The sequence below is a fragment of the Melospiza melodia genome, chromosome 25, assembly GCF_035770615.1.
Source record: "Melospiza melodia melodia isolate bMelMel2 chromosome 25, bMelMel2.pri, whole genome shotgun sequence".
Classification (NCBI taxonomy): Eukaryota; Metazoa; Chordata; class Aves; order Passeriformes; family Passerellidae; genus Melospiza; species Melospiza melodia.
The window spans coordinates 8,269,642-8,288,051 of NC_086218.1; the positions used below are offsets into that span (position 1 = coordinate 8,269,642).

The 18,410-nt window shown below is 50.3% G+C and overlaps 1 protein-coding gene across 2 annotated transcripts; it reads left to right on the forward strand.

The window, feature by feature from the left end:
• The first annotated feature begins 3,241 nt into the window (after positions 1-3,241).
• Positions 3,242-18,288, forward strand: ADAR (adenosine deaminase RNA specific). 2 transcript variants are annotated; one of them, XM_063176223.1, is made up of 15 exons: positions 3,242-3,459; positions 5,629-7,161; positions 8,395-8,581; positions 8,664-8,821; positions 9,215-9,356; positions 9,528-9,733; positions 9,924-10,080; positions 12,326-12,497; positions 13,486-13,579; positions 14,884-15,012; positions 15,115-15,248; positions 15,732-15,914; positions 16,325-16,437; positions 16,857-16,984; positions 17,657-18,288. In XM_063176223.1, exons 1-15 carry the CDS (start codon positions 3,374-3,376, stop codon positions 17,895-17,897), a joined length of 3,663 nt encoding a protein of 1,220 aa, XP_063032293.1. In that variant the 5' UTR covers positions 3,242-3,373; the 3' UTR covers positions 17,898-18,288. The 2 variants fall into 2 exon arrangements, with proteins under 2 accessions (XP_063032293.1, XP_063032294.1); XM_063176224.1 differs by lacking the exon at positions 3,242-3,459 and adding an exon at positions 4,322-4,450.
• The last annotated feature ends 122 nt before the right edge of the window (positions 18,289-18,410 follow it).

The following is an 18,410-nucleotide window of genomic DNA, read 5'->3' on the forward strand; positions in this document are numbered from 1 at the left end:
GCTGTTTGCAAGAGCAAGGAAGTGATATTTTAGAGTGTCTAATAAAGGAGCTTAAAATGAAACTCTGCAGAACAATAGCCTGAGCTGGTAACTGGCACCCGAGCAGAAAGTCAGGCGGGGGAGCTGTGCCACAATTTATTTCCTCTCTTTTCCATTTCATAAGAGGGAAGCAAATCCAAGCAGACACCTGAGGCATCTCCAGCTGATGCTGGAGCTTTAGTGAAATGCTGCCATCCTGCGGGGAAGCCTCTGCTGAGCCTGGGGAACGTGGGAGGTTTGGGGCAGCCCCCAAAGAAGCAGGGGAGCAGGATGAGACTCAGCATCCAAGTGCCAATAATGGAGCTTTTTCCACCCTGCACCAAAATCAGCCAGGCGGCCTCAGGTAAGCTAGTTATCAGCTCCTTATCTCCACCACAAAATGAGTGTTTTCCCCATGGCTGCAGTCTCCAGAGGCTGCAGGAGCTCCTGTCACGGCCAGGCAGATGCCGTGGCTGTGTTAATGCTGGGACTTCAGCAGCTGGAGGTCTCCTGCTCTCCCAGCCCGTTCCTATGGAAACAGGTTGGGAGCCTGCCAATTTTCCATAAAGAAGGAGAAAGGAGAAGGAGCTCGTGTGGATGAAGGGCCTGTTTGTCAGGTTTGGGGTGTTGCAATTCTAAAGGATACACGGCCCAACAATGCCAGCAGCAGAGGATTTCATGAGCAGCTATGTCAGTGCTGGAACCTTCCCATTCCATCTCCACAGCAGCCAAGATGAATCACATCACTGAGCCTGGAGCAAAGCTTGGGAGGGATCACCAGCAATTAAAAGAGGGTGGAAAAAAGGAAAAAAAAAGAACAGATTGAGGAGTGGGTAGTTGTGTGCTCTGTGTGCTGTTCAGTGGAGTGGAGGGGAGACACTGCTGATGTGTATTGTGACCCCAGTGTTTGCCATCAGCCTCGTCCCAGGGAGGAACCTTTGTGCTCCCAGACCCTCCAGGAACAGATGTGACAGCTTCAGTGAGTGTGAGGAGCTCTTCTTTAGGCAAGGAGTCTCTCCATTACAGGAAAAACCCCTCACCAAAACCACACTATGACACAGAAGCCCCAGAATCTCTAAATCCAGAAATAATCTGAAAAAAAAAAATCCCCAAACCCTAAACAATCCACAACCTTCACTGAACACGAGCAGCAGCTGAGCCTGGCAATTCTGGGGTCTGACTCACCATTTCTGCACCCTGCCACTACTCCAGATTCATTGAAATGCCTTGGAAAGCTGCAGGGAAGAGCCCACAGTGGGTTATGGTCCCCACCTAAAGGAACATCCAGCTGCCACTCCATTGGGACACACAGGGTGCTCTGAGGAGCTTGTCTTGGTATGTTTTGCCCATTCATGGACAAATGTAGGAAGATGGGCCCCTAAAATTCACCCAGAAGCCATGGCCAACCCTCCTGGCTCCCTCCACACTCACCACTCAGGCAGAAGAGGGTCTGGGCACTCCCAGATGATGATCCTGCATGTGATAGTTGCTCGCTGGTTGTGCCACAGCAGCAGAATTATAGAATTGCAGATTTGCTGAGATTGCAAAAGCCCTGTAAAACCACTGATTCCAGTTATTGATTCCCCATCACTGTCAAGGCCACCACTAATCCATCTCCCCAGGTGCCACATCCACTCAGTTTTTGAACACTTCCAGGGATGATGCCTCTTCCAGTGCCTGATCACCCCTTCCCTGAAGAAACATCCCCTAACATCTGATCTAAACCTGCCCTGTGCAGCCTGAGGCCATTTCCTCTTGTCCTGCCACTTGTTGGCTGGAACAAGAACCTGACCCATCAAACAGGTCGGCTCCCAAGCTGAGGAGGTCCCTGGTGTCAAGATGACCCTGAGGTGCTAGAAAGTCTCCTTTTCCCGGCCCCAAGACTGAAGAAAAAGCCGAGCTTTCCAAGTTCTGCTTTTCAAGCTTGTTTATTTTTTCCTATCTATAACATTCTTTCTCTGACCCACCGAGGTCTGTCTAGCAAGTCAGTCTGTGGCACACTGACCACCGCAGAGGTGGTGTTAGCTTTTTATACTAAAATGTACTAAATTTGCATTATTTACAATAATTTCCCAGTACCTATCACCTATGTTAGACAGTGTGTTTCTACTCCAAACCAATCCAAAAGTGCCACCATCACAGCATAAGATGGAGGACAAGAAGGAGAAAGGCTGGACACGCCCACATTCCTCCATCTTACCTCTTGAACCCCCATTCTAAAAACCCCGTAATTCTACTTTTCCACCCTGTGGAGTTCACTATCATTCTATTCCAACCCTCGTGGCTTGTAACTCTTCGCACAACGTTGGTAATTGTTTCCATGGGTTAAAATCAAAGGCACAGGTGTCCTGAACTCCGTGCCAAGGTCTCTGAGCCCCCTGCCAGGGTCTCGAGTCCTCCAGGGCAGCCAGAGGAATATCCTGAGTTTCCACACCAAGCCTTTTGGTTATGATCCACACCCACAGGTACAAATACCACAGTGCCCACTGCCCAACAGGGGCTGCTGACAGCTGGAACGGCGGTACCGGGGCAGTGCCCGCTCGGACCCCGGTGCCAGCCGGTAAATGACACCCGGCTGTCATTTGACAGCGCGGTGCAGCAGCAGGCAGGAACAATCTGTTCTCTGCCGCTAATTTTATAATTTTATAACTCACACGGTCCGGATGGTGACTGCCCGGGAAAGAGAGGATCCATCGGCAGCAGGGCTGCGCCTGCTTTGGGATCACGGAGGGGAACGTGTCCATTTGTGTCCGTTTGTGTCCCTATGTGTCCGCTTGTGTCCCTATGTGTCCGTTTGTGTCACCACGTTTCCGTTTGCCTAGAAAGAACCTCGGACAGGGAGGGATGTGACTTGCTGCACCTCCGGCATTAAAATAATGGATTAAAATGGGGGTGAGGGGCGTCCCACAGGAAGCCTGGGGTGAAAATGGAGCCCCGCTGGGAGACGTCAGTGAGGGGCACAGGGGATAAGGAAGCTCCAAGGGAGGAGAGAGCCACGCCACAGACACAGAGCCCATAGGAAATGGGTGTCCCAGGGGCCTTGGGGGCTCAGGGAGGAGGGGAGAAGCCCCCCCAGCCCTGAGGGCACGGCGGGGCCGGTGCCGTTCGGTGGCGCTCAGGGCGCATGCGCGGCCCGGGCCGGGGGAACGCCATGTGAGCCGCACGGGCAGCAGCGCCTCAAGCCACCGCTCCCCGCGGCACAGCCGGAGCGGCGCTGCCTTTCACCCGGGGGACTGGACGGTAGTGCTACCTCTCCAGGAGAGGCCTAACTAAGCCGAGCCCCGCCGGGCCCGCAGCACCGGCACATCCGAGCGCTGCCCGCACCAAACATGGCCGCGCTAGGACCTGGGGAAAGATGGTTGCCGCGCGGCTCACTGCGCAGGCGCCTGGGGCTCGCGTGCGTCATCAGCGGGCGCCGGCAGCGGCGGCAGCGGCGGCAAGGTACCGGGGCGTGGGGAGGGGGCGGCCGCGGGCCGGGTCCGGTCCCCGTGGGTATTTCCGAGCCTGTGTGTCCTGCAGCGGCCGCGGGCCGGGTTCGGGCCCCCGTGGGTATTTCCGAGCCTGTGTGTCCTGCAGCGGCCGCGGGCCGGGTTCGGGCCCCCGTGGGTATTTCCGAGCCTGTGTGTCCTGCAGCGGCAGCGGCCGCGGGCCGGGTTCGGGCCCCCACGGGCCTGCGTGTGTCCCTCCGGGCCCCCGTGTCCCGCAGCGGCCGCCGGTCCCGGTGGCACCGGGGGCCCGCGCCGCACAGGCCGTGGTGCGGTCTCCAGCGCAGGCAGCCCCGCGGTGTGACCGTGTCCGGGTTCCCCAAGGTCCCTGTCGGGACCGGCTTCCACAGGGCGGATATAAATAAAAGCCTCGACTCCCGGCTTTCGCTGCTCGCTGCCCTGTCTCCCAGCCCACCCTCCGGGCTCGGGGGCCTCGTCCGGTGCCGCCACTCCCGCCGTGGGTGCGGGGGAACGGGGTTTGACACGGGTGCAGGCAGCAGCCGTCCTGCCGCGGTCCCCGGGTGCCCTTTGGGGTGTAGCTGAAGGGGGCCGGCGCTCCCGGGCAGGCGTTCCCGGGCAGGTGCTCCCGCAGCCCCTCCCTCAGCCCGCTCCGGTGTGCGGACCGGGACCCCGTCCCGGCGGGGCTGCAGCGCCACAGGGAGCGGCGGAAGGAGCTGCCCTGCCCGGTTCCCCTTCCCGCCGCCGGTACGGACCCTGCTGATCACTGCCGAGGCCCAGAGCCCGGCTGGGAAAGGCCCAAACCCGGGCGGCCCCCGCTGCGAGCTCCCGGGGCGGGGCGGAGCGGAGCGGCTGCTGCGGGAAACGAAACTGAAACGGAGCTCGCAGCCATCTTAGCGCTGTCCCGGTGCCGCTTCTGCGGCTCGGCCTTTCTTTTTCCCCCCTCTGTATTTTCTCATAAAATAATTTGGCGTGCGGATGAGACTGAGGTAAGAGCGGGTTTGGTTTTTTTTTTTCTTCAAAGTCCTCATCCTGTTTTTGCCCTGCCCTTGGCTCAGAGAGCGCTTGTAAAACGGGGTCACTGAGCAGGGGGCAGCAGTGGGACTCCCTGGAGCTGGGGAGGTGGAGACCTGTCCCTCTTCACTCTGCCTTCCCCGTGTTTGTTGTAAAAATAAATGCTGGTAAAGGCAGCCGAGTGCAGTTGTTTAATAGAAATGAAATTTGGGTTGACCTTGAGGTGTTTGGTGAAGATGGGGAGCTTTATGAAGATGAGACTTGGATCAGAAAATCTGATCTTTGTGACGAGAGATGCCGTAAGGAGGTCAAGGAGGAGAAGGCAGGATGTGGACCCGGCAGTGTGTGTATCATGTTCCTCGTCTTTATCCTCTCAGTTTTGCAGCAAGCGTTATCAGAAAATTACAATATGCTGGGCTGGATTCCTTACTTTTAAAAAGAATATTAATAGTTTAGTCTTACCCTTGTACCCTGGGGAGGCAGCACGACTTTGTGTGATAGAGTGAAATTTGGGCTATAATGGAAAAAAAACTTGTTGTACCATTGCCAGCTGCACACCTATCCAGTTTCTCTGCATGTTATCACTTTCATTCCCCTGTCGTGTGATGTTTTGCCTTTACAGGTCACATAATGTCCAGGGAGGAAAAGACACTTGGCATTTCTGCCTGTTTTGGCCACGAATCTGAAAATAATTGTGAGCTTGTTTGTGTGACGATGCAAGTCGCTCCAGCTCCTTGTTCTCCTTTACCTCCTCATGCCCTCGTTTCTCAGGTTGCAAAGTAGGTCTGAGATTCTCCTCTCCCTGCAGGCAGGACACTGGAGCTCGCTGTGTTTCAGGAGTGCATCCTGAGCAGGCCACCCAGCCCCGTGCTGGAACCGAGCCTGAGAGGAACAGTGGCAAAGCTGCTTCTTGGGATTGATTTGAGCTGCTGGGCAGTCAAGAGTTTGCCGTTTGTGTTTTTTACAGGACTAATTTAGACTCCTAGAAAAGTAGACACACAATTGACGAGCGAGAAGATGCTTGAAGTGCCTCAGTAGGCGGGAAGCTGTTTAAACCGCGTTTCTGGAATGCTGTCTTTGCGAAAAGGTGTTCTTTGTGAAAATGCTGTCTTTGTGAAAAGGTGTCCTGAGCCGCTGTGTTTTCTCTCCTCAGGGCGGGAGAGTGCGGAGTGAGTGGCAGCTCCTGTCCCGGCTCAGCAGCAGCCTGGCTCCCCCGCGTGTCCCAGCAGTGCGCTATGAGCAGAGGCACTGGGCGAGGCAGAGGCTCCTGTCCCACCCAGCCGAGGCACCGCTACCCCAGCACTAACCGAGGTCCTTTTAACCACCCTCGTACCCTACACGAAACTAACCAGGAAAGCTTTTTGCGCCAGCGCTTCCTAGCAGAGCAGGACGCTGAAGTCTCTGTGTTGCAGGGACAGGGATCACACAAGGAGTGGCGCACCAGAGGCGGGCGGGCTGCGGCACCGGCTCCTGCAGGCAGAGGTCAGCCCAGCGCTGCCGGCCGTGGCTTCTTCTCCAGCCAACACCCGCGGCTTGGGACTGTGCCTCGCTACTGCCCTCCGCAGCACCACCGGCAGGAGAGCTCCAGGAGAGAGTCTGATGCTGTGAGGCTGAATTTTCAGAGACTGTCTCTCGCTGGGCAGAGCTATGAAGGAGAAATCCTGAGTGTTTTCAGGCAGCTCGGGGAGGGGAGGACTTGCACGGCTCATGAGCTGGCACGTAAACTTAGAACTCAAAAGAAAGAGGTCAACCGTGTTTTGTATAAACTCCTCAAAGAAGGCAAATTGCACAAAGAGGGAGAGACACCACCACTGTGGAGGGTTGCCAGCCCTGCTTCAGGGAGAGATAGAAGCCCCACTGATCACGGTGCCACCTGCACAGATCCAGCAAATTGTGAGAGCAGAGGAGGAGAGCGGAGCACGTTTGGCTTGGGAGACACAGAGATGGCTGAGACAAAGGAGAAAATCTGCAACTACTTGTACAGTGTGGTGGAAACAACAGCTCTCAATCTTGCCAAGAACATTGGGTTTTCCAGAGCCAAGGATGTTAATGCATTTCTTAGTGCTCTGGAAAAGCTGGGGGATGTCCACAAGCAGAATGCAACTCCACCACGGTGGTCCCTGACAGACAGGAAACGTGAGAGGATGCAGATGAGGATGAAGGCCAGCACAATAATGCAGATGGCCGATGCCACACCTCCTGAGTCAGGTCTTCCCTCTTCCTTTGTCCCTCCACATCCCCCAGAGGTGACTGCAGCTTCACCAGCAGCGGTGAAAGAAGAAGAAGAAGAAGAAAGTGCAGAAAATGGGCAGCAGCCTTTGGGGCAGGCTGGTCAGGGCAGTGCCAGTGACACAGAGGCAGATGCATCTGAGGACACTAAGCCTGACTTCTCCAGTTTGAATAATTATGATAACTCAGAAAACAGCACGTGGACCACAGATGATATCCCAGATGATCTGAATGCTATCAGCAAGCAGCCTGATAAGTCAGAAGGCATCATGAATTCTCAGTCTTCCCCCAGTTATTCTGCCCAGTTTGAAACTGCTTTGCCATGTACACCTGTAGAGAAACTGATGGCTTGTCAGGAGAAGAACCCAGTGAGTGGCCTTACAGAATATTCCCAGTACACATACCAACACTGTGATTTTGTCATGCTGGAGCAGAATGGACCCTCTCATGAGCCACGGTAAGAAAATGTCCTGCCTTTCCTGAGCTCTTTTTCCATAAAATGATTTGACTTTAACTAAATTCACCCACTCAACTGTCCAGAAGGGGCCTGCTATTAATGTTTCTTTCATTTCAGAAAGATTAGCCTAATTGATTCCTTGCATCAGCTTAAAAAATAAAGCAAGGCAAAAATTTAACCCTAGATAGCCCAGTTTTGGCATTCCTCATGCTGAGCAGAAAAGATGGGATTAATTTCTTCACTAGGTCCCATCTCAATGAGTTGCCTTCAGTTTGACCATATGGGGGAAACTGGTATTTCTGAGGTGCCTCTCAAGATGCTCTCACCCTGGAAATGGTGTAAAGGGAGCCCAGAACAAAGTTAAACAAGGTGGCCCCACTGTGTACATTTCTGTGTTGTAGCAGGTCAGAGCCAATTCTCTGAGCTGAGCATGTGGCATGACACTGCAGTTGGCTCAGTCAGTCTCTGGAGTCCCTTGCAGAATCGTGGCTGTTACTGAGCATAAGCAAGACCAAGAAAATCTCCATATGTGCCACACTGGAATATGTCAATAGATCTGCTAGACAGGAAAATTGGCCTAATTTCTAAAGATGGAGTCCCAGGGTGTTGTTATTTTGGTTTGGGTTTTTGTTTTGTTTTGTTTTGTTTTTTTTTTTTTTAAGAAAGGATCTGAATGGATTCAGCACCATAATCCCTCTCCAGATCTGGTTTTACCCACTCTCCTTGGAAGCAGATTTCCAGGGCTGGAGGATGGAAGATCAACTTGTTTGTTAGAGGTCACAGGAATGGGGGAGGCAGAAATGTCAGAAGCAGGAGGTTTATGTGAGGCAGCACCTTTCAAAGAGAATGCCAGAGGCAGGAGTGACCCCTGAATGACCAGGTGCAAATAAAACAGTGCAGGCTGCTTGTGAGCTTTCTTATTGCTGGCCAGGAGCCACCACAGAGCTGCTGTCTGCACACAGCCATCACCTGCTCCAGGCACCTGTGGTGGAATACAACAATTCATCCTGTTCTTCAAAACAAAATGTGGAGCTGCTCCTCTATTGTGAACAGCTCTGGAAATGTAATGATGTAATATAGCCTTGGTATTTTTGTCTTCTGCTCATGGCAGCCTGGATTTACTCACCCAGCTGGGAGCTGGCTGTTTCTTCTCTGAATTCCAAGAGCAGCCTGCTCTTGGAGCAGACCACACTTCTGCTTCTCACTGTACCCCTTCGGTTTTCTCTTTCAAAGGTTTAAGTTCCAGGTAGTGATCAACGGGCGCCAATTCCCACCAGCAGAAGCAGGGAGCAAAAAATTGGCCAAGCAGGAGGCAGCAGCTAATGCCATGAGGGTCCTGATGAGTGAAGTGGAGAATGGAAGGCAAGGTGGAATTAAGTGTGAGGAGCCATTACCCTCCAACAGCTCAGAACCAGACCTGGTGAGTCCTGTTTTCTTTACTTTGTGAGGCTGCTCAAACACTATTGAGTCTGACCCTGATTTCCTCCATCTTCCTGCTGTAGCCTTTGCAGCTGGAGCCAGAGCTGTCATCTGCAGCAGCTCCCCTCAACCTGCTTCCTGGGAAGCACCCTATCAGCATATTAATGGAGTATGGTCAAAAATCAGGGAACATCATTGAATTCCAGCTGCTCTCTCAGGAAGGCCCACCTCATGATCCTAGGTATGGCTTGTTCTTTCAGCTTTGAGGGAGGCTGGAAATTGTTTCTTCACTCTCCTTCCCCTTCAGCTTGCTGCCCACATTGCTGGATTTGTCACTGACCTAGCTGAGTGCTTCTCTTAGCCAAGGATTCTGGGCATGATATCTAGTTCCAGAAGGAGACCCAGAGCAATGCCCTTTCTCAGAGAAAGGGTGCTGCTTCTTCTACCAGAGCAGGAGGGGGTTCCAGTCCTGTACCCTTCCTGGAGGTGCTCTACTGGAAGTGTTTAAGGCCATCACAGTAGATTTTAGTTGGAGATAACCCAGAAGGATTTATCTGGAAGTGGGACGTGGGGATAATAACCAGATTGAGACACCTATGGTTAACACTTTTCATGTACTATAATGTCCTGTCAGGTTCAGCTACTGTGTGAAAATGGGTGACCAAATTTTCCCTGCTGTGGTAGGAAACAGCAAGAAGGGAGCAAAGCAAATGGCAGCAGAAGTTGCTGTGAAGATCCTTTCTGGAGAGTCTTTACCCCGTGTCTTGCCTGAACAGGTATAAAGAGCTTTTTTATATGACCCAAGTGTTTGGAATTGGGTGTCCCCCCCCCTTATATTTCCTATTCTGCTGGATTTCACCCCACAAGGTCATGTGGGGCTGAGGTTTCCTGCACTAAATGCAGCTGCTCAGTGTTTAACAGTCTTCTCCTGTCTAACTCTGCTCTAGCCTGTTGTGAAGCCCCTCAGTGACCAGTCCATGCACAATATTGCCACTCCAGATGAATCCAAAGCAGTGAAAACAAAGGGTGTTGGGGAGCTTATCAAATATCTGAACGTCAATCCTGTCAGTGGCCTGCTGGAATACGCCCGTTCCAACGGGTTTGCTGCAGAGTTCAAACTCATTGACCAGTCAGGACCTCCCCATGACCCCAAGTAAGTAGCAGCATCTAGCTGAAGGAAGTTTTGTGCTGCAGAAAGTTCAAAATAGCTGCTGCCTTTTGAGATGGCAACAGAGCTAGCTGCTGCCTCTGCCAAATCTTGTCCCTCTGATTTCCTCCTCTCTCCACTTCGAGAAATGTAAAAAAACAAACTGCAATCCACGTGTTTCTTTGTTTCTTTGTAGGTTTGTGTATCAGGCAAAGGTTGGAGGCCGCTGGTTCCCAGCTGTGACTGCACACAGCAAGAAGCAGGGCAAGCAGGAGGCAGCTGATGCAGCTCTCAGAGTCCTCATTGGGGAATCAGAGAAGACCGAGCGCATGGAAGGGATGAGCATCACTGAGGTGAATCTTGTGCCAAAGCTGGGCTTGTGTGATAGTGCTGCCTGTCCCCCTCCTCTCAGTCCAACCAAAAAATGCTTTCAAAATCAGCTGAGATCACTTTGTTCTTTGCAGACGTTGATAACCTGATGTGGTTTTCCTGAAGTGGGTTAAATGTTTCCTCAGGCATACCCTTCTGTCCTACAGGCCTCTGCTTTAGGGCTAAATTATTATCAGATTCTTCCACAAGCTACTAAAATATGTTCCTGTGGTAGAGTAGGAACATGCTTTTTTTAAATTATATTACTTTTTTATTATTTCTTTGTGCTGCATTAAAAATTGTGTGTCTGCTCAAAAAATTCACGCATCAGTTAAACACAAAGCCCTGGTTATGTCAGGATGGCTGTCCCAAACTTGGGCTGATATAAATCACACTTAGAGTGTTGTGAGCTCTGAAAAGCCTCATTCCAGGCAGCACAACTGAGCACAGCAGCTGGGGCTCTAAATAACAAAGCCATCAGGGAGGATTTGTCAGTCAGCACTGCTGGAGGAGATGGCTTGGTCTGTGCTGGAATGACTGTGCACTCTCCTCACAGGCAGCCAGAGGAGCAATTCCTCCAAAGCCAGGAACAGATTTCCTTGGCTGAGTCTCTGCAAATAGGGAGGTTGGTTTTGTTCCTTCTTGCTCAGGGTTTTCCCTGGCATTCTCAGGAGGCCATTCCTCAGCCCATGTTGTTTGCTGCTGTCTCTGACATAGCTAAAGCAGAGCTCAAAACCTTGGAGGTTTTCCCAGAAATACCTAAAAAAGAACTTCACCCACCCCTTGACACAGCACTGCCCAAAGCTCAGGGTTTTCTGTGCCTTCTGCTTGGAAAGCTGTGAAATAGGAGTTTCCTGTAAGCTCTTGGAGATCTGTATCACACCAAGATAACTCAGCTACTTTAAAAGGCATAAAATCAGCAAAATGGCTTCTGTGGCAGTGCTGGAAGCAAAAGAGTTTTAATAAAAAGCAAAATAACAAAACTCTTTACAAAAAAGAAGCAATCCAAGTGCAAGAGGCCCTCCTGCCCCTAGTAAAACACCTCATAAAAGCAATTAGTTTCTTTATTCTCTTCTTTTTCTAGTAAATTGCCTAGGTGGGACTTTTTGGCTTCTGTCCAATCAGCTATCCTTAAGTTTGAAGTCCCCAGGGTCCTCTGAGGTGCCTTTTTCACCTAAATGAAGAGTAATACTTCTGGGCTTATTTCCTTTTTAAGGAGACAAGAAGGTAGTTTTGTCACTCCTTCAACAAGGAGCACATTTCTTCAAAGCTGTGCTAAAGAGTGTTAGCTCACCCTTGAGTGTGGTCACCAAGTTGCTGTGAGGGTCCCCAGGATGAGGTGAGAGATGAGACTTGGCTCCAAGTTCTCAGAAGGCTGATTTATTATTATATGAGACATGATAGTAAATGAAAATTATATACTAAAACTATACTTAAGAAAGAGAAAGGAGACATCAGAAGTCTAGGAAAAAATGATGATAAAAACCTGTGACTGACCAGAGTCCCGACTCATGCTGGGTAAACAGCTTTCCAAATCACATTCCAAAGGAGCAAACCATTGAGAAGCTGAGGCTTGCCAGGAGAAGAAATCCTGGTGAAGGGATTTTTCATGAAATACCCCAGTGAGACTTGAGCTGTGTGGTGTGACCTGCTCATGTCCTGTGCTGTTGTCCCATCCCAGCTCCTTTAAGGTTGAAGTCCCCCAGGTCCTCTGAGGTGCCTTTTTCACCTAAACGAAGAGTTAAACTTCTGGGCTTATTTCCTTTTTAAGGAGACAAGAAGGTAGTTTTGTCACTCCTTCAACAAGGAGCACATTTCTACAAAGCTGTGCTAAAGAGTGTTAGCTCACCCTTGAGTGTGGTCACCAAATTGCTGTGAGGGTCCCCAGGATGAGGTGAGAGATGAGACTTGACTCCAAGTTCTCAGAAGGCTGATTTATTATTATATGAGATATGATAGTAAATGAAAATTATATACTAAAACTATACTAAAGAAAGAGAAAGGAGACATCAGAAGTCTAGGAAAAAACGATGATAAAAACCTGTGACTGACCTGAGTCCCAACACATGCTGGGTAAACAGCTTTCCAAATCACATTCCAGAGGAGCAAACCATTGAGAAGCTGAGGCTTGCCAGGAGAAGGGATTTTTCATAAAATACCCCAGTGAGACTTGAGCTGTGTGGTGTGACCTGCTCACACACATGTCCTGTGCTGTTGTCCCCATCCCAGCTCCCTGTGAGTGGCAGCACCCTGCACGATCAGCTGGCCATGCTGAGCCACCAGCGCTTCAGCTCGCTCACAGCTCGCCTCCAGCACAGCCTGCTGGGCCGCAAGATCCTGGCTGCCATCGTCATGAGGAGAGGAGAACAGGGCCTGGGAGTGGTGGTCAGCATTGGAACAGGTATGAGCAGCTCCTTCAGCACACTCTGAGCTCCCTTCATGCCAGGTTTCCCTGTCAGCCGTGGTTCAGGAGTGGCTGTTGCTGTAGGCTTCCTGAGAGAGGGTACAGAACGTTCCCCGGGCTCGCATGGTGTCATGAGTGATCTGGTTAGAGAGAGAGAGAACAAAGCAAATGTGCCTGCAGCTATAGTGCTCTTAATCTTTGCTTGCATTGCTGTGTCCTGCTCTGTGCAGCAGAGCATGGGTTCCTTATGTGCACACAATCCCCCAGTTTCTCCCAGCTGCACGTACCTTATCTCCCTCTCTGCTGTGCTGCCAGGCTTCTACCTGGGGTGATGGGCTGAAAAACCCTCAGGAAGGTACAGTCCCCCAAAACTCATGGCAGTTTAAGTCTGTCTGTCCTTAAGTGGCATCCCTTTATTTTCTTAATTATAGAATTTGCAGGGAAATCCCTGACGAGGGGAGAGAATGATGAGAAGGATTCAGTCTAGTCAGAAGGTTAATTAATTACTTTATTATACTATATTACATTATATTACATTACATCTAAACTGAATCTACCAAGCACTCAACTCTGCACACAACTGCACAGAATCTTGTGACTCAGTCCACACACACACACACATATGCTTGGCCCTGATAGGCCAAGGAAACAAAACACCATCACTCTGAGGAGACAGTCTCCATATTGCATTCTACTTTGGCACACACAGGCACAGCAAATAAGATAAGAATTGTTTTTCCTTTCTCTGAAGTTCAGAGAAAGTGAATCTCAGAAATATTCTTGGGAAGAATTGTGCCTTGCTTTTCTCTGTGAAGAGAAACGTGGTGACATTTAAGTGCTTGTGACAGTGATTTAATAGGCAGGGTGCTCGTGCTGGTGCTGCTGGTCAAGAGCCCAAAGAAATAAGATTGCCTTCCTCTGTCTCTGAAGCCATCTTGACTTTGATACCTGCCCTAGTATTTAATTCTTTGTTTGTTTGTTTCAGGTAATCGCTGTGTGAAAGGAGAAGAGCTAAGCTTGAAGGGGGAGACAGTGAATGACTGTCATGCAGAAATCATTTCTCGAAGAGGCTTTGTGAGGTGAGAAAAGGGGAAACTCAAAAGGAAAAGGAGAGAGGCCTGCCAGGAGCTGCTCTCCCATTCTGGAGGGATGTAGCTGAAACACACACCTTGATTTTTGCTGTGCTGAGGGATGCTGTGATCCTCAGACACTGTTCACTTGTGTTGTTGAATAAAGGGAAGTTATTTCTGATAAGAAGGGGCCATACCTGAATGATGCCCAAATAAGAACTGAATGGGAGACTTGCCAGGAGCCCAAGGGCTGCATCTGATGTGCTCAATGTTAAGGCTCCTGCTGAAGCTGCTGGGCTGATGTACAGGAAGCTCTCCAGCCTGGGGACAGCCCCTGCCACACCAAGCCACTGCAGGCTTGTTCTCCTGGCCTTTCTGTAGAAGGATTCATGAAAACATACTGCATATGTTAGCTTTGATAATTAACATGTTTTTCAGAAGCTGGAAAGGGTTTTCCCCTTTCTACACAACTAAACTACACAATTCTTTTCTTCCTCTTCCCCTCCCACATTCACTGTGGCACCTTTTAGTTTTTGAAACCTAAAGTGAGATGAAGCTGGACTGTTTGGTTAACATCTGTCCTTCAGTTATGAACAAAAAATCAGCTGCTTCCTCCAAGCCTTTGTGTGCTGCCATTGTGCTCTGCATTCCTGAGCAAGGGGAAGTGTTGAGGGCAGGTCCCTGGGAAGTGATGAATCAGGATTGCATCTTGCTTACTGTCTGCTTTCAGCTGTTAATCTTGACAGCAGTGGCTGCTCTGGCACAGCAGAGTGAACTCTGCCTCTCCTTGCACAATCAGTCCCTGCACAGGCTCTGCTCAAGGACTGTCTGGGAGGCTGCAGTTTTTCTTTAGTCCTTGACACAGTGTTGGAGACCTCAGGGTTTTCCCTGGCCAGAATCAGCCATAAAAGACCCATCAGTGTGAACAGATCGTGGGCTCCTTCTAATACCACTTGAATTCAGCTGCCTGCAGGGTTGTTTACTTTTAATGCAAACTTGCTGCTGACTAAAGGTGCTGGTTAACAACCTTGAAGTCTTCTTCAGACTGGTATCAGATGCATGAGAGCAGCACCTGGACAGGATCCTGCTTTTCTACTGCTTGTCCTCTGCATGGCAGAAAATCTGCTGGATTTTTTGCCCTTTTTGTACATCAAGCATTGCTGGCTTCCCAGGCATCCTGAGCCACAGCTCCTGGTGTCTGCTCTTCCATGTGGCAGGGATGGGTGGTGTGGGACCCTGCCTGTCAGTTGAAGCACTTGTTGTCTGAGAAGCAGAGCAGCCTTTTGACAGGATGGTGTTTTCTTTTTTTTCAGGTTTCTTTACAGTGAGCTGATGAAGTATGACCCATCTAATCCTTCCTCTGCAGAAGAGAGCATTTTTGAGCAAGCAGGAGGACAGAAACTCAAAATAAAGAGCAGTGTTACCTTCCACCTCTATGTCAGGTTGGTGAGGGGGTTGAATGACTGGTATCAGCAGCACTGTCATGCCCCTGGCCCTGGCTGTTTCCTTTACAGTCAGGGCTAACCAGGAGGGTTTTTTTCTAGCACAGCACCATGTGGGGATGGAGCACTCTTTGATAAATCCTGCAGTGATCAGCCAAATGAGATGGGACAGCCCCAACATCAGCCTCTCTTTGAGAACCCCAAGCAAGGCAAGCTGCGGACCAAGGTGGAGAATGGTGAGTGCAGTCACTCCCTGCACCATGGGGTGGCTTCAGTCCTCTCCTGGGAGCCTTTCTGGTGCTCCAGAGCTTCCTTACCCCTCTCTATGTGCTGCTGTGGGATTTGAAGCATTCAGGAACCAGGAGAGGTAGATGGAAGGCTTTAGAGAGAATCCCTTTCCCCTTCCCAGGAAGGCTTTAGAGAGAGTCCCTTTCCCCTTCCCAGCCCTGCCTATTGCACTGCCATGCTTTGTGAAGTGTGATGCAAAGCTCAGATCTAGGTCTGTGTCCTGCCTTTCAAGCAAAGTTCTATTCTGCTTCAGCCATGTTGAAAATTACTCATCAGTACCCAATACTGAATGCCAGATTGTTCCCTGAACCTGGTGTCAAACTTGAGTTCACTCTGGGTTATCCAGAAGTTTCCCAAGCAGTTGCTGATGGGGTTTTGATTTATTGACTGTCTGACACTACACAGAAAAGCTTTTTTCTTCTCTGGTGCAGGGGAAGGCACCATTCCTGTGGAGTCAAGTGACATTGTGCCCACGTGGGACGGGATCCAGCACGGGGAGCGCTTACGGACCATGTCCTGCAGCGACAAAATCTTACGCTGGAATGTTCTGGGCTTGCAAGGGGCATTGCTGTCACACTTCCTGGAGCCAGTTTATCTCCACTCTCTGACACTTGGTGAGAAACCCTCTGTCCTCTCAGGGTAAAACTAGGCTGCAGTGCCAGATCATCTGATGGCAAAGTGGAGGGTGTAAGAGTTACAGATTGAAATGTCTTTCTTGGCAGAAGAGCTGTTTGAAAATGCAAAGGGAATCTATGGATTTTAAGCTGTGGGTATGGTCAGTGTCTCTGCAAAGTTCTGGATTTTTAGGAGGCACGTGTGATCTAGGAGAGTGAGACAAAAACTGCATGTTTGTGTCTTGAGTGAGAAGTGTTGCAGTCTTCAGACCCACGATACACATAGCTGTGCTGATCCACATGCTGTGAGCTTTCAGGAGCCTGTGAGCAGTGCTGCAAAGTGTTTTTGGGGTTTGGCCAGTCCATCACTGCCATCCTGTTTCCTCACACCTTCACCTCTGTCTCCACAGGTTATTTGTACAGCCAGGGTCACTTGACCCGTGCCATCTGCTGCCGTATGGAGAGGGATGGGAGCACTCTGAAGGAAAAGCTCCAGGCTCCATATCACATCAACCACCCTGAGGTACTGCAGCTGTGGCACTTCTTCATCTTTGCCCGTGTGTTTGGGGGTCCCTGAGGTGCTCTGCAGGGAGGCTCATTGTGCAGCAGCCCTCCAACCAGGGGCAAGAATTAGTCACCAGAAGCACAAAATCACACAGTCAAGGAGTTGGAAGGGACTCACAATGTCTCATGAGGTCTGGCTCCTGGCCCTACACAGGACAACCCCAAGAACCTGCCCTCTTTGTGTCACCCCACAGTTTAGGGGTTACTGGCAATGTCTTAGGCTGGAAAAAAGGACACTAAAGTGCTTCTCTAGCCTTCAACTCAGTAAGAACCTTTTCCTTGTGGCTCTGGAAAGTTTGGGATGAGCTAAAACTGTGAGGGATGAAAGGGGCAAGAGACTGAGGCAGCAGGACCAGGCTAAGCTTCCTTCCTGTGCAGGTTGGGCGAGTCAGCGTGTACGACTCCGCAAGGCAGACGGGCAAGACCAAGGAGTCATCAGTGAACTGGTGTCTTGCTGATGAAGGCGAAGTGGAAATCTTGGATGGCACCAAAGGGAAAGTAGATGGGTAAGAGGAGCCTTTCCTGACACTGCCTTTTCCTGGCACTGCCTGGGGGAAGGGGGGCAGCTCTGAGGTGGGGAGTACATTCTGCACTGTTACAGCACCCTGTATAGTGGATATTTTTGCCCCCGATGAGATGCATCTGAGTCTATCTTATCAGAAGGCTAATTAATTACTTTTTTATACTATATTATTCTATGCTATATTACATTGCATCTAACTGAATCTGCCAAGCACTCAACTGCACAGCATCTCCCAGCACACACACCTGTCCCTGATAGGCCAAGAAAACAAAACACCATCACTCTGGGTAAACAATCTCCATATTGCATTCTACTTTTGCACAAACACAGGCACAGCAAATAAGATAAGAATTGTTCTTTCGTTCTCTGAGGTTCAGAGAATGTGAAACCCAGAAATATTCTTGGGAAGAATTATGCCTTGCTTTTCTCTGTGAAGAGAAATGTGGCAACACCCTACACATGGGGAGGGTTGGAGAGAGGAATTTTAAACAGGGCATAAGCCAGCACTCCTGAAGGAAAACAAAATGTTGCCTTTCCTGGACCCTCCCACTGAGCCCTGCCAAGCCCAGAGCTCCTCCATCATGGGATTTTCCCTGCTTCTCTTGGCTCTTCTCTGTGTCCTGTCCCTCATTGCTGTCACTGTCTTCCTTCCCAGTGTGAAGCTGGAGGTGTCTCGTGTGTCCAAGAGGAAAATGTTCGCCCTGTTCCAGCAGCTGTGTGCAAAGCACGACCGCAAAGACCTGCAGGGTTTCTCTGTGTACTCAGATGCCAAGGAGGCAGCCACAGCTTACCAGGCAGCCAAGCACAGCTTCTTCAGCACGCTGGAAGAGCTGGGCTACGGCAGCTGGATCCGCAAACCCCAAGAGGAAGAAAATTTTTCTGTCCTTGACGTGTAAGGAAGCACTCAGCAAGGACTGGGGGGTGAATGTGCACAGGCTGTGCAAGGCTGTGCTCATCCTTCTTTCACCACGTTTTTGGAGTGGATTCAGGACTGTGCAGTGGTGTCCTCGTAGGCCTGGCTGCATTGTCACTGTCACTCAGACCCTGTGTTTTTAAAATGTGCATGTAAATGATTCTCCTGTTTTTTAAAGCAAGGGCAGGCTCAGTCCCCATTTGCTTTTTTATAGTTTTGTCCTCCCCGTTTATTGTTTTTTAAAGAAGGCACGAGAAACCAGAGGAATTTTCAAGACTGTGAGCTTGAAACCTTTGGACCATGTACTGCAAATCCCTCTGGCAGGTTTTGAGGCAAATTTTCTCCTTTGAGATTAAAAAAAAAAAAAAGGAAAACTCAGGCTGTTTGAGTGTTTTTCTGTGTCTCTATTGGAAGATGACTGACAGCCCAGCCAAGCTGGGACATGGGACTGACCTCTGCAATGTGCAGCCATAGGACCAGCATGACATTTTGCATT

Coding starts and splice junctions, on each gene's coding strand:
- ADAR (XM_063176223.1), top strand. CDS start 3,374: ATGGTTGCCGCGCGGCTCACTGCGCAGGCGCCTGGGGCTCGCGTGCGT. Junction 8,822..9,214: donor GGCCCACCTCATGATCCTAG/GTATGGCTTGTT, acceptor ATGTCCTGTCAG/GTTCAGCTACTGTGTGAAAA. Junction 16,985..17,656: donor ACCAAAGGGAAAGTAGATGG/GTAAGAGGAGCC, acceptor CTTCCTTCCCAG/TGTGAAGCTGGAGGTGTCTC.